This window comes from Labeo rohita, chromosome 2 (assembly GCF_022985175.1).
Source record: "Labeo rohita strain BAU-BD-2019 chromosome 2, IGBB_LRoh.1.0, whole genome shotgun sequence".
Taxonomy (NCBI): Eukaryota; Metazoa; Chordata; class Actinopteri; order Cypriniformes; family Cyprinidae; genus Labeo; species Labeo rohita.
The window spans coordinates 26974649-26999930 of record NC_066870.1 but is presented as its reverse complement, the minus strand read 5'-3'; the positions used below and the strand labels follow the sequence as shown (position 1 = coordinate 26999930).

The 25282-nt window shown below is 36.6% G+C and overlaps 3 protein-coding genes across 6 annotated transcripts; 2 read left to right on the top strand and 1 right to left on the bottom strand.

Annotated features, from left to right (window-relative positions):
- Nucleotides 1–324: 324 nt before the first annotated feature.
- LOC127152991 (protein lifeguard 1) lies at nt 325–5807 on the top strand. 2 transcript variants are annotated; one of them, XM_051093916.1, is made up of 7 exons: nt 325–403; nt 2280–2503; nt 2608–2675; nt 2760–2960; nt 4856–4984; nt 5101–5244; nt 5346–5807. In XM_051093916.1, the coding sequence occupies exons 2-7, from the start codon at nt 2281–2283 to the stop codon at nt 5496–5498; spliced, it is 918 nt and encodes a 305-aa protein (XP_050949873.1). In that variant the 5' UTR covers nt 325–403; nt 2280; the 3' UTR covers nt 5499–5807. The 2 variants fall into 2 exon arrangements, with proteins under 2 accessions (XP_050949873.1, XP_050949866.1); XM_051093909.1 differs by having other exon boundaries at nt 2608–2960.
- A 2723-nt stretch (nt 5808–8530) lies between these two features.
- On the bottom strand, nt 8531–17322 carry parp2 (poly (ADP-ribose) polymerase 2). 3 transcript variants are annotated; one of them, XM_051093872.1, is made up of 18 exons: nt 17201–17322; nt 16859–16947; nt 16396–16599; nt 16147–16320; nt 15087–15160; nt 14872–14922; nt 14262–14358; nt 14088–14163; nt 13903–14005; nt 13641–13797; nt 12233–12371; nt 11728–11791; nt 11496–11630; nt 10757–10884; nt 10503–10602; nt 9400–9498; nt 9011–9135; nt 8531–8921 (listed from the first exon to the last, which is right to left on the bottom strand). In XM_051093872.1, the coding sequence occupies exons 2-18, from the start codon at nt 16929–16931 to the stop codon at nt 8762–8764; spliced, it is 1959 nt and encodes a 652-aa protein (XP_050949829.1). In that variant the 5' UTR covers nt 16932–16947; nt 17201–17322; the 3' UTR covers nt 8531–8761. The 3 variants fall into 3 exon arrangements, with proteins under 3 accessions (XP_050949829.1, XP_050949837.1, XP_050949845.1); XM_051093880.1 differs by having other exon boundaries at nt 13641–13794; XM_051093888.1 differs by lacking the exons at nt 8531–8921; nt 9011–9135; nt 9400–9498 and adding an exon at nt 9513–10372.
- Nucleotides 17307–23816, top strand: mettl17 (methyltransferase like 17). Its single transcript, XM_051093899.1, has 14 exons — nt 17307–17519; nt 20021–20159; nt 20280–20429; nt 20518–20605; nt 21462–21543; nt 21622–21695; nt 22095–22189; nt 22271–22341; nt 22439–22546; nt 22839–22907; nt 23004–23054; nt 23157–23249; nt 23336–23535; nt 23639–23816. Exons 1-14 carry the CDS (start codon nt 17436–17438, stop codon nt 23733–23735), a joined length of 1401 nt encoding a protein of 466 aa, XP_050949856.1. The 5' UTR covers nt 17307–17435; the 3' UTR covers nt 23736–23816.
- Nucleotides 23817–25282: the final 1466 nt, after the last annotated feature.

Genomic DNA, 25282 nt, shown 5'->3' with positions numbered 1-25282 from the left:
CTAGAGAATCTAGGATGTTGCTTTATATCTGCAAATGTACACTTGCTTGCATAATCAAAATTTTAGGATTTGCCTATTTTTGTCAAACAAGAATACAAATGCTTAAAGATTGCATATTAGAATTATTGTCATTTAATAGTGGAGACAAAACTGAACTTGTTCAAAAAGTGGGTACTGAGAAAGGAAGGCAGTGGTGTAAACTTTCACATTAGAAACTTTTGGGCAGTTGTGTGCAACTGTGTGAACTTCTTCACAGCAGATTTTCCACAGAGGGGTTTTTTGTAAATGATGTAATAGGAGGATGTAGAACCTACTTCTGCCTGTGTGAAACAAAGGTGAGACATTAAACATCTGAGAGCTCAGACTTTCACACCAGACCACACTGAGGGCGAGAAGAGTCAAGGTAAGTTTTTTTTTTTTTTTAGTAATGTTTAATATAATACTATAAAATATCAATTGCATGTGTGCATGCTGAAATTTAATTACTAATCTGTAAAATAAATCTGATCTAATTATAATAAATCAGTAAACCATTTAGAAATAAAGTGATAACATCAGCTTATATAGGCAATTCTACAGAACTGGTTCAAGGTCAGAGTCGGAAATGTCTTTTTCCACAAGTTTTGTATGTATGCAAATTGTATAATATCCAAGGTACACATTTCTAGTAACTGTGTAGTTAATTCTCATATTGTATTTTCAGAAAGTTATGGAATATTTGTCCTCTCCCCAAATTTGTCACTACTGAAACACAGTAATAATACTTTAAATAGAAGGGTTGTATTGACCTATCAAAGATTTAGCTTACATTATCCTTGTAAATATATATTTGTATATTTTATTAAAACATTTAAGAGGTAAATCAATAAGTTAAAATTTTAACAATATTTCAAGTGTGATTTACGAGATTTAATCCAAATTTTCTTTGTAAAAGGCAAAACGTTGATCATACTGATTTCAAAGTTAAGGATTCATAACATTCATGTTCACTATCATAACATCTTAGCTGATTATTCAGTATACTTTATTTTTGACAAAACATCCCATGTTTTTAGTAGTGACAGTAATATTTTGGTAGCCACTACATCACATTACAGAATTTTAACCCACATACTAAAACATACTTAAATACAAAACTAAAATTCCAAAAATTTGCATAACTCTACTAACATTTTGTTTATTTCCCCCAAATAGGGATTATGTGTTCCCTATTGTCGCTCCTGTAACGATAGCATGTTTCAGTTGTGAATGTTACAGCAGTGACAATTTTAGGGAATAACACCCAAAAAAACAAAGATGTCACTACCGAAACTTCACCAAATTCGGTTGTGACTGTTACGGTAGTTACAATTTTAGAGAATAACACCCAAAACAACAAAGATGTCACTACCGAAACTTCACCAAATTCGGTGGTGACTGTTACAGTAGTGACATTTTTAGGGAATAACCAAATGTTTTGGTCGTGACCATTTTAGAGAATAACACCCAAAAAACAAAGATGTCACTACCGAAACATCATCAGATGTTTCAGTTGTGACTCTTACGGTAGTGACAATTTTAGGGAATAACACTCAAAAAAACAAAGACGTCACTACCGAAACTTCACCAAATTACTGTTTCAGTAGTAACAATTTTAGATATTTTTGAACCTAACTCAAAGATGCTAGTCAGCACATGGTTAGCTAGCACAGTTCTTAACAGTACATATATAAAAACTAAACGTAATGGAAAAACGCCCAAATAGTGTGTTTAATTTTTTTTTTAAAAATGGTGTTCGGTAGTGACATTTTTCATACTTTTGAACACATTTACCTCAAAATGATGGGTCTCAGCCAGTGGACTAAAACATATACTGTTTAGGTAATGACATGAAAATGCAGGATACATTTTTTAAAATAAAGTTTCATAATTTACAAAGAAAATATGAAATAAATATATTTGTTTAACTTTACTTTTTTAAAAAATCAAAAAGATATTTTTAAAAACAACAATGGAATAAAATACAAAAATTATTAAATCAGTTCTTTCAGAATCATTTTTTATGTATTTCTATCTTAACCTGTCTGCAACTACAACATATAATGGAACTATAACAAACCACACAATAACAAAGAAACACTGCTGAGACCACCACTTCCTGTGCACTGTGATGCTGTTGATACACGTTTTTTTTCTTTGTCTCGTAACAGTCACTTCTACATAACAAGTCAGTGATAAAATCTTTTCCTGTTATTTTGCCATTCTGACACTGCATTCTTAACTAACCACATCTTGTTTAGGATGACAGACGTAGAAAACCAAAAACCTGTGACTGAGAGTGTCCCTAGCTATGGAGCAACAGCACCAATGTATGCCCCACCTCCATACATGCCCCCTCCTTATCCTACGGGGCCTGTTATGAACCCCCAACCTGTTCCTGTGCCAGTCGGCTTTATCCCACCCAACTTGCCACCAGAAGAGGTCGGCATCACCAAAACAGAAGAACCAGGTCCAGACCCAGCAGGTGTTTTATTTCACTGAATTTTTTACTGTTTGAAAGAATCTAAAAATCTAACCATCTAATGACATAAATGTCATCACAATAATATTTGTTTTTCTTTAACATAGCTGTATATCCAGAGTTGATTGTATCATCATTTGACGATAAAATCATTCGGAAGGCATTTATCAGAAAAGTGAGCATTTCAGGCGTAAAAGTAATGATTGCTCCAAATACTGATTTTCATTATCATTTCAAATCTCTCTTTTTACCCATGCAGGTGTTCAGTGTGGTAACAATTCAGTTACTAGTCACGTTCACTGTAGTGTGCGTGTTCACCTTCTCTAATACGGTCAAGTTAGCGGTTCAGAGAAACATCTGGGTGTACCTCAGTTCATATATTATCTTTGTAGTGGTGGGCACATGTCTTGCTGTGTTCTCCTCATTCAGTCGCAAACATCCCTGGAACCTGGTGGGACTGGTGAGTATCTTTTATTGACATGTCTTCACGCAGTGCATTACATGAACAGACCTGCAACACAGAAAAGTCACCTACAGTTAGAAGATGATGAACATTTCTATCAGAATAGAGTGCGACAGTAGGGTTCAAGATTTAAAAATCACATTCATTTTTTCCATCCACCTTTTTCTTCAGTGTAGAAGTAAGCCTATGGGTGAGACTTCTGGTTCACTATCCGCTATAGGGCATAACAAAAAGAATAACAACGTGCAGTAAACGGTAAAACTGTTTGCACTACAAACCAGTGTGTTCATAATTAAGATAATACATTAAAATAACATGGTAAGATACGCCTATTTACAATATCAAGCAGCAAAACTAGCTGTTTTGTACAGATAAAAATAGCTAGACGCGGATGAGGCTGGAAGCCAGACCCATAAAATTTACAAATGGCTGTGTCAGTTCTTACGGGAAAGGCAGCATTTCAGCATTTCAATTTGCTAAGTTGGTTCCTTCTCTTGGTTCCTCCTGCATCTTCCACAAAGTTTACTACTTAACGACATTCTGTAGTATACATGTTGACCCAGGACATAATCTCCTTCCCTTAAGTCAGCCATTACATTTTGTAACTTCCTTTTCATGACCACGGCAGACTAGTGCAGCCCGTATTTCCTCTGTAAGTGCAGTGGCCTATATAAAGGTTTATGTGAGCATTATGCCCACCAGTTATCATCAGAAAAATAGAGTGAAAAGGTTTATTTTTGTTATAATGTAGACTCTACATTATCTTGTTTATTATTCAGCCAAATAAATGGACGTAAAATATTAATTCATGAGAAGAAAGAGGACTAGAGTTATGAAACTACAAGCACAGCTATTGAGAATCATATAGAGAAGGACTTAGTAAGCAGGAAAGGGAAAAGGTTAATATGTGGTAAAGATATGTATAAGCAGTATTAATTACGATATCAGCCTAATATTTCACCTACCTAGCTGGAAATAATAACAACGAACACCAATGTTGTCAAGTTTCTTGGAAATCCTGGTTCAGTTTGGCCAACCACAAACACCTTCCTTCCTCAGACAGTCTTGCACTCTTCTCCTTGGTTTGTTAACTTTTGGCAGTCCATGGTACTCCAAATGTTGTTCCAGGTCCGACCTATTAGTACAGCCCAAGATATGACAATAATTGACCATTTTCCAAAGCAATAATCATCAACATTTACAAGTTACATTTGGTTCTGTGGCATTGTTTGTACATATCCTCATTATGTTCAAAAGTTTTCACCCCCTAGCTATTAATGCATCGTTTTCCTTCTGAGGCATCATTTGAACCTTCCGTAATAGTTGCATATGAGTCCCTCAGTTGTCCTCAGTGTTGTCATACAGTCATTGTTGGAAAGGGTTCAAAAACCAAAGAAATTGTGGGACCTGAAGGATTTTTTCTGAAGAACAGCAGGCAGTTTAACTGTTCAGGACAAACAAGGAACTTATGAACAACTATCATTAAACAAAAAAACAGCTGTATATCATTCAGATAACAACACAGTATGTCAACTTTTGAACTGGGTCATTTTTATAAATTCAACTGTTATTTTCTCTTGTGGACTATATGTAAACATCTTTTATTTTAAGTGTCTTATTCAGGCCAGTGCTAATTAAAAAAACAACATGCATTTTGCATGATCCCTGTTATTTTGGTAAAATAATTAACTTTTTGCAGATTCTGCAAGGTGTATGTAAACTTTTGATAGCAACTGTTTATTATATTCCATTGGTAGAACTGTTTCACATAGGTAAATTCAGGTTGATTGGGACACTTTTCCCAAGCCATTTCAATGACAAAAAGTGTCCCGATCAACCTGAATTCACCCCTGAATTCACCTAGGCTTAACATGGCCTTATGTTTCCTGCAGTCAGTGGTCACTCTGAGTCTGTCCTACATGGTGGGAACCGTAGCCTCATATCACGACACACCTGCTGTGATCATCGCTTTAGGATCAACTATGATCATCTCATTCACCATCATCATTTTCTCTGCACAGGTATGTTGACTTTCTCTATAAATGGCACTTATCTAACAGCTAATTTTAAGTTAAATGTAGCTATATGTAATTTAAAGCACTGAATCACCTCATTTCCTTTGCTGTGATCCTTTCAGACTCGCTTGGACTTCACCATTTGTAATGGTATTCTGCTCATATTGGCCATCGACTTACTCATGTTTGGATTCTTCAGTATCTTTTTCTACTCCACTGTTCTGCAAATTGTCTACGGATGTCTGGGAGCTCTTCTTTATGCCTTGGTAAAGCATAATCAACATTTAATAACAGTAACCACTTAAGAAACTACATGATGTAATTTGTGGTTCACTGTTACCAATTTCTCTCTCTCTCTCTCATGTAGTTTCTGGCAGTGGATTGTCAGCTGGTGATGGGGAGGCAAAAGTACAGCCTTGATCCTGAAGAGTACGTCTTTGGTGCCTTAATTATCTACTTGGATATCATTATGATATTCCTCTACATACTCATGATTTTGGGTGGAGGCTCCAAAAATTAAACTTACACATGTGACACTCCCTGTCTGCACATGCTGGCTGATATTCAACCTTTTGACCTCAAATATTCTTACAGCACTGCTATGCTTTCTCTACTGGTTAAGTCATCATGGTACTCGATGGCACATATTGTAAATTACCAACTGTTGATCACAAGAACCTTTTGTAAGTCTTAAATATTATGCCTTATGTAAATGCCTTAAATGTTATAAATGTGAAAAACATCCCACCGATGTGAATCATGAAATACTTGCCACTTGCGACCCTGTAAACATGTGGCTGCTTACTTAAATAAATTGTTATTAAATAAATTGTTTATTTTAACAAAATCATATATATTTTACATAAGCAAATAAAAGATGTTGCATATAAATGTAACACATTAATTTGATTATTTAAAAAATAATAATATAGTAAAGACTGTATCTTTGTTATTTACTTATATATTGCCTTACCACAGTGTAAAAAAGGTGGAACTAAGATGAAGTGGGCTATAATAATATTCATTGTAGTAAAGGGTGTAGTCTTTCTCATGTCATTCAAAATCTCTGCTACTGTTTCTTCCAGTGAACACAAAAGAAATATTCTAAAGAATCTTCACACAAGAGCTTTCAATACAATGACACTTACAGTTTATTGTGATCATGTCAAGCTAAATAGGACAACAAGGAGGAAGGGAAAGAAGGATTTTCACGAAATATCAACATAAAATTGTTAGTGTTTTTGTCCTTTTGGAGTTTGACCGGTTCACAGTACACTGTTGTATGGAAAGACCTGCATTAAAACAAATAAATCTGGAGAAATAATGCGTTCAAGCAACTGAGTGTAGTTTGGGGGGAGGGTGGGGTTAAGTGAGTGTAATTCACTGTGATACTGGATAGTGCGAATTTCTTGCTGCCATAAAGCAAAGCGATACGCACGGAATTTCGTAACATCTTTATAAACAACACTGGAACGCGGGAAAAAAAGAGAAGCCATTCACCTCATTCAAAGTCAGTGTACCGTCAAAGTGAATTTGAAACTGATGTTTCAAGGTAAGAAAGAGAAAAAACACTTACATAAAGTTTCTTTAACATTTCCATCCAAATAATTGTCTAGAATAACCATTTGGTAGATGTTGTAACTACACTACAACGCTGGTATCTTATTTACATACTGAAGAAAATTCAAAATTACAATGTATTGTATGAAAGTATTTCCAAGTAACAAACTGCAAGTATTTTAATTATATTATAGTATATGTTCCAAATACAGATTATTCATCAGACACATGACATGGCAGTCAGGTGTCCAGTTACTAAACATGGCAAACCACTTTCACCACTGCAGATTACTTGTTTTTTGTTTTAAAATTTATTTTTGGCCTTCATTATGATAGGACAGATCATAGCTGACAGGAAGCAAAGTGGGAGAGACAGAAGAGGGCGGGATCGGGAAAGGTCCTCAAGCCGGGATTTGAACTCGGGACACCCGTAGCGCAAGAGCGCTGTATGTCAGCGTGCTGTACGCATGACTATCAACGCCAACACTTTACCTCTGAATGAAAGTTTTTAGAATGAGCTGATGTAGTTCGATCATATACTAGTCTTTGTGAACACTTCAAAAGTGTCTTTTAGTGTTCACCTTAAAAGGGTCATGACATGAGAAACCAAATTTCCCTTGATCGTAACATAGAAGAGATCTTTGAATGCATACATCTTGCAAGTTTCATAACGTCAAATGTCCACATTGTCAGTGAAAAAGCATTTATGTAACACAGAAAACAGGTGCTAGGTGATGTCACCCGGACGCAGCTGTTTGCATAAACACTGCCTCCAGAACAAGACATCAATGAATGGTCTTCTTCAGGGTTGTCAGGTTTTCACAACAAAACCTGCCCAAACTGCTCAAAACTAGTCCGAATCTAGCCCAGTTGAGTTTTGAGGAGGGTCCCCTATTAAAAACTGCATTCCACACAGTAAAATGCACATTTTTGGTGGGGTTCCCCTGATGAAGTTTGCATTCCAGAAGATAAATATCACACGATTGGGGTCGCTTTAACCCTTGGACATAAAAAAGCCACCGCCACAACAGTGATAAAGCAGCTTAATTACACGGGAAAAACGTGGACTTGGCAACACTGGTCTTCTCCCAATAGGCCCCGCTCACTTGTGTTCAGTCGCTCAACGGCTGACACCTGTTTACACTGAATGCGAGTGTTGCATTGCGTCAAAAATAAATAGAAATTACAATCGTCTTGTCTACACTGGATACAGATGAGCATTCGCTTTCAGACAGTCCTCACGCTTGAGTCTGTCGTCAATAGGACAAATGGAGTGCAAGAACGTTCGCTTTAACATTAGCATTTGGTTTTAACAGCTCGTTCACATCTTTCTACAGATATTAGAATGATCCCATTTAATGGCATCCCGAATCGTGTCTGAGGAGTGTTCTGAGTATTTTGTTTTGGAAACAAGTGTCAGGGAGAGTTCACAAAGAAACATTTGAGAAGATGAAGAAAAGATGAAGCGGTACTAGATCTGAATGCAGCTGCATCACTAACGGTAAGTAAATTGTTTGTTTATGATTTCAAAACACTCTTATGCAATAGTGAGGGGACGTGGCACACTGTTTCCTATGCATTGACGTTAACCAATCATAACAGTGGCCGATTACTAACAAGCCTTAAAGGACCCGCCCCTTAAAACAGGTTGTTTTAGACAGAGGGTCAGAATGAGAGTTGAAAATAATTTTTTCACTTTTCTGTGCAAAAAACTTAATTAACATTATAAGTAAACCTCAAGGAACATATTACAATAATTTTAAAAAATCCATGTCATGACCTCATTCATACACCACAACACAATTCTGTGTAAATTGTGCATAAAACCATTCATATGCAAATTAAACTTGAAGTTATACTCATTCTCCCTTGTATTTATTTTGATGTACAGCTACTACTATACATTCTACCAAATTAATAAATTCTGTTTGTATTTCACAAATGTGAACAAAAAACGTAAACAAAATTATATATGACACTATATCAGTAGAAAATATATTTTATTTTATTTTATTTTATTAACAGTTGCAATATTCCACTTGTTAGCAGAAATAACTCCAACTTCAAACAGCTATTAAATTTACAACAGACATTTCCAGAACAATATACTTGAGTCTCTATATAAACACATAAGCTACATAGTGTATAACTATAGTATTATAGTAGGTCCATCACCTCAGACTGTAAAACTGTTCTAAAAGAACTGTAAAAATCCCCTCTGTCTCACCACAGCGAAGAGAAGTTAAACTGAACTCGGAGAAGGTACTTCATCCGTATCTGAGCAGGGTTATAAACAATATACTCATTATAAAGAAGGGTGTAACCTCCCTTCTGCCCCACCCCAGTTTTCACAGAGGGCCCCATGGGTACAGTCACACCATCCCTGAGAGAGAATGAGAAAAAATTCTTCAGAACAGCACTTATGACTCAGTCATGTAAAACATTAAAAAGAAAATCGAAACGCAAACTCACAATGCAACATAGTTGTTTGGGTCGGGCGCAGTCTGCCCCAGGCCTTTTGTGCTATGTTTCCCAGAAGGCAGTTGATCAGCATTGTAATCTGCATCCAGAAGTTCATTACTATTCCCAAGGGCAACCTGTGAACAAAATATTGATCTTTGAAATTACTTTTCATTTAACTAGTATCTTTTAACCTTTTTATCTTTAAAAATAAGTGTTAAAATCACTGTTTTTCAAACTAGCAGTTTTTACTCAAATACATGGCCTACAAAAACGCTGTCATTTTCTATGTATCCAACTTCTCATTCATTAAAGTATCCCAAAAAAAGTAACAGTTTTCACAAAAAATATTAAGCAACTCTGTAGAAGTGGAAGCAGATCATTTAGATGAAAAAACCAACCTCACTCAGCAACAGGAGTCCTTGGTTGTTCTTCTGATTGGCAAAGCAGTAATTGGCACTTTTAGATGACATGTCTGCAAAATAAATCCCCTTACCATACTTGAGGGGGAGGGAAAGTTAGAAAATTATATTAATTTGAATTTCTGTAGTCCATTGCTTTCACAAAGAATGTTGTAATGGTGGCAGCTGTCTTATCTGCAAAGATTTAAATGATTAGTTCACTCCAGAATAAACATTTCCTGAAAATTTCCTCACCCCCATGTTTAAGATGTCTTTCTTTTTTTCAGATGCAAAGAAAATAAGGTTTTTGAGGAAAACATTTCAGGAACTTTCTCCATGTAGTGGACTTCCATGATGGCCAATGGTTTGAAGGTCCAAATTGCAGTTTCAGCGCAGCTTCAAATGGCACTACATGGTCACAACTGAGGAAAACAGTGTCATTTTCAAAAAAAAAAAGAATATTTATATACTTTTTAACCACAAAGGCTCGTCTTGCACAAGCTCTGTGATGCGCGACTTCACGCATTACGTAATCACATTGGAAAGATCACATGTGTTTAGTTCTTCATTTGTGTTGCTTCAAAAAGGTAGGGAAGGGCAAAAAACGTCCACCAACATGGTTTAATTTTTTTTTTTTTTTTTTTTGTGTAAAGGGAGTTTGACTTTCTTTGCACGTTTGCTTTGTAAACACTGGGTTGGTACTTACCCAAGTCATGTGTGACCTTTCCCACAAGCTTACGTAATGTGTGAGGTTAGGCTGGACAAGATGAGCATTTGTGGTAAAAATCATATACATTTTTATTTTTTTTTAGAAAATTAGATCGGTTCAGCAGATAAGACCCTTATTCCTCAGCTGGGATCATGTAGAGTCCTTTGAAGCTGCTTTAAAACTGCAGCTTCAACCTACTGGCCACCATTGAAGTCCACTATATGAAGAAAAATCCAGGAAAGTTTTGCTCAAAAACCTTTGTGACTGAAGACAGAAAGACATGAACATCTTGGTAAATTATCTGGAAATTTTCATTCTGGAAGTAAACTTATTCATTAACTACACATTTTATATTGATATTATTTGTGTGATTCAGTTTATCTCTTTGTCTCACCATGTACCCGGTCACGGGAGCCTCTGGAGGGGCCACTCGCAACCCCTGACTTAGGATCCCCACCCAGTTCGTCAGACGAGAACCATGCCACAGGAGCATTCTAGTATCCACACACACAACAACAACAACAAAAACTTGTACTATCTGAAATAAGATTGCTGTAATTCAGTGAAATCAGTTGGGACACACGAGACCAGGGAGTTCCTGTTTACAAAGAGCGTACAAAATTGTAATTGAGAAGGGGGGTTTGGTACCTGTTTTCCAGCTCAGAGCAGAAGTTGTCCTTCTCTCCCTCTTTCTCCACAGCAAAGATGTCCAGAATGGTCATCGTGTAGTCCGCATGGGTGGGTGCATGAGTGGACTGAAGATATTTCTCTATAACCTTCATAAAGACAGACAGTTTGTGTCTAAAACTATATATTTGAAAAGACTAGTTAAGTTTTTAACATCCACCATCCAAAATCCTACAATTGAAAGGATAGTTCACCCAAAAATGAAAATGTTGTCATTACTCACTCACTCTCATGTCGTTCCAAACCCGTACAACCTTTTTGATTAAATCCGAAAGCTTTCTGAGCCTCCATAGACAGCAAGGGAACCTATTGTCTAGAGTACCATGACGCATACCATGGCAGAGTGGAGCGGAGTGAAGTGGAAGAGAAGAACTATTGAATAAAGTCTTTATTTTTGTTTTCTTTGTGCACAAAATGTATTCTAGTAGCTTCATAAAATTACAGTTGGACCACTGATGTCACATGAACTATTTTAGCAACGTCCTTACAACGTTTCTGTCCCTTGACCGTGGTAGTTCCCCTGATGTCTATAGAGGATCAGAAAGCTTGTGGATTTCATCAAATTTATGAATGGAGGTCTTGCTGGTTTGGAACGACATGAGGGTGAGTAATTAATGACAAAATCTTCATTTTTGGGTGAACTATCTCTTTAACATAACCTTGTACTTTAGCAATAAAAGAGCTAAGTCCTATACTGTACCTTGTATTCATTGCTGTTTGAATCCAGCGGCTGCATTTGACATTGTAGAGAGCGATACTGCCTGTCCAAAGGATGCTCATCGTTCTGAACACTAGACTGAACCATTTTCACTGCTATTTGGATGTCACTTAAGGTCTAAAAGACAGAAAACATAACTATAAACATAGAAATCTATGAGAATGCAGTGAAATTTTAACATCAGCGATATTGTGCAGCAACTATAATGTCACACCTCAAGCAAAGCAATTTTTTCCTTTAGCTCATCCTCTGTGCGTATTATGGGGGGTGTCCGCAACCTAAAAGAAAATCAAGAAGTCAGGAACAACAGATATAAATACACATATACATAGTGAATGTAAAATCAGACTCATTAGGTCATATTAGCCACACTAATGTTTAAAAAAAAAAAGTAGGGTCAAGATTTTTTTGTGTTTTTGAAAAAAAAAATAAAAACAGCAATATTCTGAAATATTATTACAATTTAAATAAACGTTTTTTTATTTTAATATACTTTAAAATGTAATTAATTCTTGTGATGGAAAAGCTGAATTTTCAGCAGCCATTATTCTAGACATCAGTCTTTAAAAGAACAGGATTTATTTGAAAACTTTTTAAAATGATGAAGTCTTTACTGCCAATTTTGGTCATTTGATGCATCCTTGCTGGAAAAAAAAAAAATAAATAAAAAAAAAAAAAAACTTACTGACCCCAAACCTTTGAATACTAGTGTGACTTACCCAAAGTCATGGGGGATGCGAGTGTAAAATTGGTTGCATGCATCCAAGAGTTCCTTATTACTCCTCTTTTTCTTTAAACACTCCTCGATCCTCTTCAAAGAGGCGTAGCCAGCTCGAATTTGCTCTGTTGTTAGTTTTCCTTTAGCAAAAAATAAAATAATTTAATGGTTTTCATTTGCAACTGTGTCATATAAAAATGTTCAAGTTGTTTGGCTTGAATACATTCATCATCACCAAGAATAGATTGTTTTCACAACGCGGAACTGAACGTAAATAATGCAACTAAACTGAATGAAACTTGTATATTTTGCTGATTATTTCTGCTGAAAATGGTCAATTATTTTCATGTTTTGGGCTGTGCTAATCAGTCAGACCAGGAAAAACATTTGCAGTACTACAGACTGCCAAAACTTATAACAAATCTAGGAGAAGAGTGTATAAAAAAAACTGAGGAACAAAAGACATTTGTGGTTGGCCAAACTGAACTAGGATTTACAGAGCAAAAATCTTGACAACATTCGTGTTTGTTCTTATTATTTCCAGTTAGGTAGGTGAAATACTAGGCTAATATCTTAATTAATACTGCTCACTCGTATTTTTACGACCTATTAAAGGCACAATATGTAAGATTTTTGTAATAAAATGTCCAAAAACCACTTGCACAGTGTTATATATTTCATGCAGTTGTGTACTTGCATTATCTCAAAGTTCTCAAGGGTTTGTAAATCCAGAGAAGTTCTATATATAGGCCTATATTATATATACATATTTTTCGGCCGTTTTTCTTTTTTTTCCGGCAGCCGAAAATTCGGTGCATCCCTAGTTTTTATCAAGTCTGGTGAGCAAACCTATAGTAATGTATGTGCTGCACAAAAACATTTAGCCATACTTGCAAATACGGTGGGTTCGTTCAAATTTACTTTTAGAACGACTGTTTTACACATGTAAAAATGCGCATCATTAACCAGCCAAATTATGACAAACAGTCACACATCAATAAAAGGCTAATATTGAATCAAATTTCATGTTTTTGCAGATAATTCATTATGATGACATAAAATACTGCTATTAAATGTACAGGTACGTTAATAAATTACCTCATCCATAAGCATGATTTGTAAAAACGGCATCTCCCAACGTTCCATGCTCAGTCATTGTGTCATTGTGCTTCACCTCTGCTATTTTTTGCGACCCCTAGCGGCGAAAACTTACATATTGTGCCTTTACCTTAACTTTGTCAAAATATTTCACCCTTTCATGCTTACTAAGTCCTTCATTATATGATTTAGAAGCTTTCACACATTTTTCCATGGTTTAGACAGCATAAATTAGCAGACCAACATATTCATTAGTGCACTAACCGTCCAATCCACGCTGTCGTTTGGTACACAAATGCACACACACTCACCGAGTGGGGCTTTTTTGATATCAAACTTCATTTCTAGCACACACTCCTCCATGGCTTTGAGGTCACATATAAGCTCTAGAAGAGACTGGACCTTGCTGTCCAGTTGGCAGGGCTTTATCTGAGGAGGAGAGGATACCACAGCCTCATCCTTCTCCTGCTGAGAGAAAAATTAGGTCTTTGTATGACTATAATGAGGAATGAAACATAAATGCAGTACAGAGCAATGGATCATGTGCTATGGGGAGCAAAAATTAATTTTTACCTTGTCGTCAGTGCTGTAGTCTACAAATACCATGTCATATTTTCCTGCAACTTTCTCGAAATTTGCTCGATGCTCCCACTCATTCTTGGTCTTGTCAAAGAATCTGCACATAAGCAAATTCTACCTCTTATACCGTATACAAATAAACAACATTGGTTAAGTTTAAAAAAATTTTAAAACCTTACTTCTTTTTAAAGGTGTCTTTGGCCTGAGCAAGATTTCCCCCACAGTTAACCAAGCTGTTCTGTCCTACTTTACCCACTGAAGAGAGAGAGGGAAAAAAAAGAATATGGATGATAAAGAGTCATGATAATAAAGCTCAGCCTGGTAAAGAGTGTCTGAGGTGTTTCGGCACATACCTCGTCCCCACCTCATCCAAACGCTGTAGGCTTTTCCACTGTCATCCTGAAGAAGCTGAATCAGGTAATATTTATTGTTGTTGAACTGAAGATTAGTCTGTAACAGTTAAAAGCCAAAGAAAAATATATTACACAATGTCATATACTGCACATTATTTTTTCGTATACACATACTGTTAAACTGTGTTGATATATTTCAAAATGTAAACTAATTTTTCAGCAGCCATCACTCTAGACTCTGTCATATGATCCTTTAGAAATCATTCTAATATGCCGAAAACATTTCTTATAAGAAGCAATGTTAAAAACAGTTGCTTAATATTTTTGTGAAAACTGTGATACATTTTTGAATAGAAAGTTCAGCTGAACGGGATTTATTTGAAATAGAAATCTTTTGTAAATAAATGGCCTTTAAAAAAAATAAAAGTCTTTTTTTCTCTATGATTAAAAAAAAGTACTAAACACTGAGAACTAACCTTTTGTTATTTTATATTATAATATTATTATTTCACAATATTGCTTGTTTTTATTTTTGATCATATAAACGCAACCTTGTTAAGAATAAGAGGCAAGGAAAATCTTATCGACCCAAAACATCTTCAATATTCACCTGATTCAGCATAACATCATATACATCGGCCCCCTCGCTGTAGACGTGAGCCTGTGAATAACCAAAGAAAAGAAATCTAATGAGAAAAATGCACGGAAGTAAACAAAGTCTATATTTAAATAAAAAGGGAAGTTTTAATAGTTTTTAAAGGTGATTACACAACAGTCAAATATTGTACAGTAATTTTACTTCCCATGACTCTAAAATGCATTTACCTTTCCAATTTTTGCCTTGCATTCTGAATCAACTGGGGCTTTTCCTTTCATAACCACTGTCTTCACAACCTCTTCTAGAAAACATGAGGGGGGAAAACAACAATAGTTAAAGTCAACCTGAAATGTACAGTTAAAGTCAAAAGTATACACATTCATACTCCTTGCAGAATCTGCAAAATGTTCATTATTTTACCAAAATAAGAGGGATCATACAAAATGCATGTTATTTTTTTTATTTAGTACTGACCTGAACAAGATATTTCACATAAAAGATGTTTACATACAGTTAAACTGCCCGTTGTTCTTCAGAAAAATCTTTCAGGTCCCACAAATTCTTTGGTTTTTCAGCATGTTGTGTATTTGAACCCTTTCTAACAACGACTGTATGATTTTGAGATTTACCTTTTCGTACTGAGGGACTCATATGCAACTATTACAAACACTCACTGATGCTTTAGAAGGAAACACAATGCATTAATAACCAGGGGTGTAAACTTTTGAACAGAATGAGGATGTGTACATTTTTCTTATTTTGCCTAAAGATGATTTTTCTTTTAATACTGGCCTTCAGAAGGTACAGAAGATACTTACATGTTCCGCACAAAACAAAATAAGTTACCTTTACCCTTATCTTCAAGTTCAAAAAAAAAAGTTTTCACCCTTCAGCTGTTAATGCATTGTGTTTCCTTCTGAAGCATTTGAACCTTCTGGAGTAGTTGCATATGAGTCCCTCAGTTGTCCTCAGTGTGAAAAGATGAATCTCAATATCATGTTGGAAAGGCTTCAGATACACAAAAATGCTGCAAAAATCAAATCTGCACGACTTGAGGGATTTTTCTGAAGAACAGCAGGCAGTTTAACTGTTCTGCAAGGTGTATGTAAACTTTTGACTTCAACTGTATGTAACATAATGTGATGCATTTTTGAATAAAAAATATTGTAGGAGAGGACAATGGGAATTAAACGGGTTGTGGAAAATGATCTCAATCTGACAGGCGATTGAAGAAGGGTTGAAAACTTCTGGACTGGTAACATCAGACAAAAAGAAAAGTCGAAGAACCTTCGCTTTCCTCTTTTACAACAGGCTTGGCTTTATTCGCTTTCTGACTCCTCCCTTCATTGCGTCTCTTCTTGGAAACCGGTTGCTCATCTTCCTCCTCTTTCTCTTCTTTAATCTGAACGACACCCGTAGCTTCATTTTTCCCATTCAGAGCCTTCTCGTCATTCAGATCCTCTGCAACACAAAAAAAAACATCTATGAGATTTCTGTGACAGATACTCATTCCGAACATCAGACATGGGTACATACCCGACTTCACTTTCTGAAGGCGTATTTTTCGCTTATACTTGGTGACAGTATTAGTCTGAGTCATTTTTACAAGATCCACTTCATAACCAGGTCCAAGGGCCAGTGACACTGACTTTTCACCGGCCTGCTTTGCTGTATCCAGCTGGACACAGACATCTGAAGGATACGGTTCCCACTCACCCTCATCTCCCTTCCACAGCCAAACTGAAAAGAACAAAATATTAAGATAATCACTATGTGAAACGTGAATATCTAAAACAGTGTCACACCTATACAGTTTAAGTGGTTTAGAGATTAAACACTATCAAATAGGTGTGGCTATAGATTTACACATATTTACTTGGAAATGTAATTACTGTGAATGTGCATTATTTGTCAGATTCAGTTTTTGATTAACATGCTTTGAATGCTGTTTATAACACTTTGAGTTGGTTGGGCATGTTCACTAAAAGTGAAATCATACTTGTCTTCGTCTCTGAAGCGTCACTGGCCGAATCTGCCACAGACTTGCCCCGGCAACTCCTTGTTCGTCGCATGCTTTCCACAGAACAGCTAAAATGAGAGGAAACCTTTCCCTTAGCCATGGTTTACGTATTACGCAATTATTACATAAACGTTATTCAGAAACGTGGCGATGTGACTCATATCATTCAAGTTTCTTTCTACTTCCTCATCATCCCGTAACTATGGATATTACGTACAAAACAATTCTACAGAAATGTTACAACATAATACACGTTAAAGTCACACTTTACCTTACTAAAATGTAAATAAGCACAACATTTAAACGGATATCAGCACCTACCTAAGATTAATGCTCACTGCTTCGGTGTGTTGAATGGCGCGAAAAGTATATTAGCACGGACCGTTTGTCTAGGAACGAATTGAACGTTGAGCTTGTTTCCAGACGGATTTATTTTGAAGTCGTATTCCCGACGACCACATGAGCATGCGAACTGACACATGCATACATAGAGACTGTATTCTGTGCTATTTAATTATCTAATATTTGTTGTTAGATTTGATCATCGTGAATAAACATGTATTTACTACGCAGCCGAATAACATTAAATGTTAAATGTTCAAGATGCCACGCGGCTTTATGTTTAAAAGAAGCGCAGCGGGTGAGTATATCTGTCATGTATCTTATATACAGAATTCTTAGGACTAAAAAACAGCGGAGGGAGAGTAGTCTGAATTGGGTTCTAGTATCTTGTACTAGCTTACACATTGAACTCATTCGCCAGCCGCGAGTGTTTCCAAGTCAGCGGGATCGCATCGGTTGATCTGCTGAAACTGTGCAAGTATCAACGTCTTGTGCGAGAACACCGCGCTGTGACCCATGTTTCTGTGCACTCGCTCGTCTATTCAGACGATGTCCTGTGAGGACAGCGATTGGCTCTTGTCTCAGACCTTCCCCGAGGTGATTGGATGAGTGATTAACACCCTGTTTGTGACCTCTACAGTAAGCTTCCTGCCGCTGCGATGTTATTGTTGAAGTGAAGTACTGTATATACCGCTGAAGCCAAGCTATTCGTTTGGACGACGGTGAGGGATATAGTTAGTTACATTTGTTAATCTTTTTTTTTTTTTTAACAAATCCTTCTTCGGTCGATTAAAAGTATTCCTTGGGAAAAGGTATTTATTGACGAAATATGTTGTTTAAACGAGTTAAATACAGTAAAAAATAAAAGATTCAGAATGTTATTTGCTGCGCAGTGATTGGCTAAACTTGTGTTTTTCCCCCAATACTTTTATAGTGATTATTGTGTAATTCATCAATTTTATATTTGGATAGTCTCTAACACTTATACATTTAAATATCTCTAAATGTGAAATAATAAAAAAATATTTTATAGAGTCTGCAGCACTGCAGCATTTCAAGTGTAGGTCTCTGCAGTACACTAGGGGGCGTAGAACAATCAATTAAAGAGAAAAGGAAAGGAAAGGACCTGACGTGAGGCCAAGTATAGTGACCCATACTCGGAATTTGTGCTCTGCATTTAACCCATCCAAGTGCACACACAGTACTGAGTAGTGAACAAACACGCACACACACCCGGAGCAGTGGGCAGCCATATTGCTGTTGCTTTGGCGCCCGGGGAGCAGTTGGGGGATCACTCCCTCCATCTTCAATCCCTGCTGGATCTGGGACTCTAACCCACAACCTTTCGATTAGCCGACTCCCTAGCCATTAGGCCACGGCTGCCCCCGTAAAGAGTTAGTGGTTCGTTCACCCAAAACTTAAAATTCTGTCATTAATTACTCACCCACCACATGCCGTTTCAAACCCGTGAGACCTTTGTTTATCTTCGGAACACAAATTAAGATGTTTTTGATGAAATTCGAGAACGTTCTGACACTGCATATACAGCAAGGACATCAGGAAAACAGTCAAGTGACATCAGTGGTTCAACTGTTATTTTATGAAGCTACGAGTATACTTTTTGTGCGCAAAGAAAACAAAAATAAGGGATACATTCAGAAATTCCTCTTCTCTAAATCACTATTTTTGTTTTCTTTGTGCACAAAAAGTATTCTTGTAGCTTCATAAAATTAAGGTTGAACCACTGATGTCACATGGACTATTTTATCGATGTTCTTACTACCTTTCTGGGCCTTGAACGTTTCAGTTGCATTGCTATCTATGCAGCATCAGAAAGCTCTCAGATTTCATCAAAAATATCTTAATTTGTGCTCTGAAGAAAACAAAGGTCTTATCGGTTTGAAACAACAATTAATGAAAGAATTTAAATTTTTGGGTGAAATATTCCTTTAAGGGTGTTTCCTAATCTGTGGGAATTATACAACTGTTTTATGTGATTTGCTCTCACGGAGTGCGACTGAGAATGAGGTCTCTGCAAAGAAAAAGTAGGTGTTTTCAAACTAGTGGGTTTTTCTAAATCATGCAATGAAAATTATCCTCCTTACTTGAACCCACCTCTAAACATAACCGTCACTGTGACATGAGCCAATCAGGCAACATGGTCGAAAACTTCATTTCATTTCACCTCACCCAACAATCTGGTAACTCCCATTATTTTCCTGCAGAGACCTGTACTTTCTGTAGCTAGGTTTTTGGGATGGGGTTAGATGTGGATTTAATCCAAACGGATAAGGCGGTTAATAAATGCACTGAATGGGAGGCATCCCTTTAGTTCAGCAGAGAGTTATCGGTCAGCCTTATTCCAAAGAAGTGACTTGAAGTCTCTTGAAGCATCTTGGAGATGTTGCCACAGTTCTTCTGGATTTAGTCTGTTTCAGTTTGATTTGTTTCTTCATGTCATTCCAGACAGACTGAATGATGATGAGATCAGATCTCTGTGTGGAGCACTGGCTGTTGATAGACTCCTTGTGCAAACAAAAATCTCACTGGATTATTCAAATTAATGGCAAAATGAATGTTTGGAAATGTAAACTAATAATTCCTACTGACACCTTACAGCAAAACATAGAAATAACTGACTTGTAACGTTTTTTTAAGCTGGTGAAAATACTAGCATCCTAAAACTTTTGCACAGTACTGTATGTCACACTGTGGGACTAAAACTGATTTGCAAAAGATGTTTGTATGTTGCCTTGAGTAAATGTGAAATTTACATTCTGTCTTACTGTTTTTTTAAAGTGTTTGAGTTCTGCAGCACTTGTGGAACAGGCGGACTTCTTGAAAGGTGCTCCTCACAGAAAGCACCCAGGTGTGACAAACCTCAAAACAGTGCAGCTGCCGGAGCCACTGCAGGTAGCAGCACAATCTGTCTTAAAAAGTGAGTAAACATTAATGATCCACCAGTGTAAATTTGTAGTGTTTCAAGCATTCAAATTGCTCCGTGTTCTGAGTGGTACAGTGTGCAAATGCTTGTTATATGCCTTTATTTGATATGCAGGGGCAGAGGTAAAAAGTCTGACTGAAAGGGCACATAAGTTGTCCAACTTCCTATGGAGCAGGAAGCGGGCAATAGAAGCCTCTCAACTCAGGGAGAAAGCCATTCTTCTTGAGAAGAAATTTTTGGAGCAAGAGAGGGATATCCATAGAGGTGAGTTAAAGATGGAGGAGAGAAGCTCAGTAAGAGACCTGTCCACTAAAGACTGAAAATTTAACTGAAAATAAAATGTTTCCTTTAGATGACATTGACCACAAAATAGAGGCTCAAATAAGAAAGAGAGTATTATCTGAACTGAGAAGAACAACATACCACAGAACTCCCCTAAGGTACAAATGCATTTAAGACAATTCAAAGGAGAAGTCCACTTCCAGAACAAAAATTTACAGATAATTTACTTACCCCCTTGTCATTCAAGATGTTCATGTCTTTCTTTCTTCATTCGATAAGAAATCATGGTTCTTGAGGAAAACATTCCTGAATTTTTGTCCATATGGTGGACTTCAATGGTGCTCCCAAGTTAGAATTCCAAAATGCAGTTTAAATGCAGCTTCAAATGAATCTAAACGATCCCAGCTGAGGAAGAAGGGTCTTATCTAGCAAAATGATCGGTCATTGTTAAAACAAATTGACAATTTATTTACTTTTTAACCTCAAACGCTTGTCTTGTCTCGTCTCTGCGATGTGTAGTCTGTGTAATCCGGGTCAATACAGTTAGGATATGTTGAAAAACTCCCATCTCGTTTTCTTCTTCAGCGTCAAAAGTTTTTTCGACATACCCCAACTGTATTGACCATATTGAATCAGAAAAACTGAGTTCATGCAGACGAGCGTTTGAAGTTAAAAAATATATAAATTGTCATTTTGTTTCGAAAATGAGCAATCGTTTGGCAACATAAGACTCTTCTTCCTCGGTCGGGATCATTTAGAGCCATTAGAAACTGCATTTTGGAAATTCAAACTTGGGGCACCACTGAAGTAAAATTTTGGAATGTTTTCCTCAAGGAACATAATTTCTTATCATATGAAGAAAGAAAGGCATGAACATCTTGGATGACAAGGGGGTGAGTAACTTATCTGTAATTTTTTGTTCTGGAAGTGGACTTTTCCTTTAATACATTTTTCATGAGGTTTTGTGCATTACTAGATAATAATGATTTCTCTACTATTTTGGCATGTTTCAAGGTACGATGAAGATCTTGGGCTGGTGTATATGGCTGCTAGGCTAGCGGGTGGATATGCTGCTGTCCTCAGAGCATTAAATGAGGTATTTAATACACATTATCAATTGTTTCTCTTTGCATTTGTTCAAAAACATAAACAATCTTTTTGATATATTTCATAGATAAAGAAGAGAGATCCTTTGTTTGTACCATATTCTCTCCTGGACTTTGGATCAGGACTTGGAACATGTACTTGGTAAGTATGACTTAGATATGAATATGTGTAATATTATGAAGTGAAACAAACACAAAAGGTTATAAATATTAAGAAACTGATTGCATTTAGTGGTACCATTTAAAAAAATGCATATGCAGGTTTGAAGCATGGCAGCCAATTTGAGTTGGCTTAAGATGGTATTTAGTTGGTCATGAGCTGGTTATAAGCTGGTCAGGTGCTCCTAAAATGGTCCTAAGCAACTAACTCCTGCTCAGGACCAGCTCATGACCAACTAAGGACCAGCTTAAACCAGCTCTGTCATGCTTCAAAACATACCTAACCAGCATATGCTGTTTTTCAACAGAGTATTAATTAATTTGCTTTGAAAGATGCCTGAAAGATTAGTGAATTTATACTATATTCAATTCTTTGACTTAGGGCATCTCACACACTCTGGGGAGACTCTCTGAAGGAGTATGTTTGTGTAGACAGCTCTGGAGACATGAACACCTTGGCAGAACAGCTTCTTAGAGGTAAGAACATTCAGTTGGACTTTTGTGAACAGAGTTATATAAACAGATCTACAGACAGAAATGTTCATTTGTACCAAACAGAAGGCAGTGAGGTGGGTAATCCAGAGATCAAACAAGTATATTTCCGCCAGTTCCTCCCTGTTTCTCCGAAGGTATCTTCAGCTGCCATGCTTAATTATTTTAATTTACCAAATTATACACTGCTTTTACACATCTGAATAAAACAAAAGGGTTTTTTTTTTTCTGCAGGTGCAGTTTGATCTTGTGATAGCTGCTTACTCATTGTCAGAACTGGCCACTTTGGATCAGCGGATGAATGTTATTTTCACACTTTGGAGAAAAACCAACTCCTATCTTGTGAGTGATGATATTTTGTGTAATAATGATTAAACTAATTTCTTAGTTTAGATAGATCCAAGTTTTTTATATACAACATTTTGCTGTGTTGTTACTGTAAAAGGGATACATTTTGTCATTGTTTACTTAATCTTCAAGCTGTTTCAAACCTGTATATAGAAATATAATGAAGAATGTTGGTAACCAAACAGTTGCTGATAGCCATTGACTTCCATAGTGTGGAAAAAATACTATGCATTGCAAGTCAGTGGCTATAATAGTTTCCTAATGTAGTTCTTGGTATTTCTTAAAGGTATTGGTGGAGAATGGAACCAAGGATGGCCATCAAATACTTATGGAGGCCAGAGACATTATACTGAAGGTTTGATTTGAGATTTTTTGCTCAAATATTGCTAACATGAGTTTTAGTTTAAAGTGGTAGAACAATTTCTCACAAACATTTACTCTATGTCTATAGAGAGAAGAGGAGATAAAACATGACTTCAGGAGACCATCTGTATTTGCCCCTGTGCGTTAAAAAAATAACTTTTTATTTATTCTATTAACCTGATACATTCTTTTTTCATGCCTTTTACTGACATAATCTTCTGCTCTGTTTTATTTTGGACAGTGCACTCATGAGCTGCATTGTCCCAAGTTGATCAAGCAACCTGTAGTGCCTTGTAACTTCTCCCAGTTCTACTATTCTCTGCCCTTGTCTAGTGTAAGTTCATAACAAGATGGCTTTCGAATTGTGACATTCGTCATGAATAATTCAATTACTGTTACTCCGTGAATCAATCATTACAGAGGCAAGAAAGGCAGCAGGAGAAGTTCAGTTACTTGATTATATCCAGGTCCGATGAGGAGAAGGCTCAGAAGACTAAGCACTGGGATATGGCCAGACTGGTCACACAAGTCCGTCGCCGCCCAAGACATGTTCAGTGTCAGCTGTGTTGTGCCAATGGAGAACTCAAACAGCTTGCTGTAACGACCCGTCTTCATGGAAAGTATGTAATCCTTTAATTTAACAGATCTCTACATGCATTTTCACTAAGTGAATGACAATGAATGGTTCCCTTTAACAATAATTTTCATTTTCTCTTTTAACAGGGACATGTACAGATGTGCTCGTAGTAGTGACTGGGGAGATCTGCTGCCAATGTTTCATGCAGAAGACGATGACACTAAAAATGACGAGACGCAATGAGACTTACTACGATAATCTGTTTATGCAGTGTTTGTAGATAACAGTTGGATGTTGTTTGTTTATTTCCAATACAATAGTTCATCTGTGCAACCTGATTGTGTTTTGTTTTTTTCACTGAACCCAATGCTTTTCATTCACCAATATCAAAGCCCAAAATCCAAATCTGTTAAAGGTTAATATAGAGTGTTTGCACTTCTGATTTGGTCAGCTACCCGGATGCGTGGCCATATTGGTGAACAACAAGCACGGATTGAATGGTTAATGTATTACTGAATACATTGTTCTGCTAATTTATGCTGTCTATACCATGGGAAAAACATGTGGAAGCTGCTAAATCATATAGAGTATTATTTAATTAGGATATTATTATTATGAATTAAGATATTAGCATAATAGTTCACCTATCTGACTGGAAATGATAAGAACAAACACAAATGTTGTCAGGATTCTTGCCCTGGAAATCCTGGTTCAGTATGGCCAACCACAAACGCCTTTTGTTCCTCAGACAGGTTTTTTCCATTTTTCTCCTTTTGGTAGTCTATAGTACTCCAAATGTTTTTTTTCCCAGTCCGACCGATTAGTACAGCCCAAAACATGACAATAATTGACCATTTTTAGCAGAAATGATCAGCAAAATATGCTGATAAAAATCAGTTCAGTTCAGCATCGTGAAAACATTCTATAGTTTTAAATAGGACAGACATTATATTATTTTTGGTAGCACTTTGCAATAATGTTCCATTTGTTAACGTAAGTTAAATGCATTAGTTAACATGAACTAACAATAAAAACAATTTCTAAAGCATTTATTATTCTTAATTTATGTTCATTTCAACATTCATTAAAATGTTGTCAGATAGGTGAAATCTAAACTGAAACATTCTTATCACATTCTGACCTAAACTAAAACATTAAATTCCGCCAGCAAAAGAGCGGAGGGAGAGTAGTCTGAATTGGGTTCTAGTATCTTGTACTAGCTTACACATCGCACTCATTCGCCAGCCGCGAGTGTTTCCAAGTCTGCGGGGATCGCATCAGCTGATTTGCTGAAACCGTGCAAGTATCAACGTCTTGTGCGAGAACACCGCGCTGTGACCCATGTTTCTGTGCACTTGCTCGTCTATTCAGACGATGTCCTGTGAGGACAGCGATTGGCTCTTGTCTCAGACCTTCCCCGAGGTGATTGGTTGAGTGATGAGCACTCAGTATGTAACCTCTACAGTAAGCTTCCTTCCGCTTCGAGTAGCGACGCCGATTATGCCTCTCTATATAGCCTCGCGACTCTACAACACTTTACATTGACGGTGAGTCATTTAGGCGGCGGAAAGTAAAACAGTTATAAAACGCAATTAATAAACCGTTTAAGGTAATCTTGTTTTCCCAGATAATTTTTCGTTTGTTAGTTAATATAACTCGGAAGAACATTTAAGCCAGTGTTTGTAACTGTTTGGAGATCGCAGTGATTGGGTAGTTGACGCATGACGTGTTAATGACGTAACTATTTAGGCTACATACATCAGGTAGCATAAATGCATAAGGGAAGATTT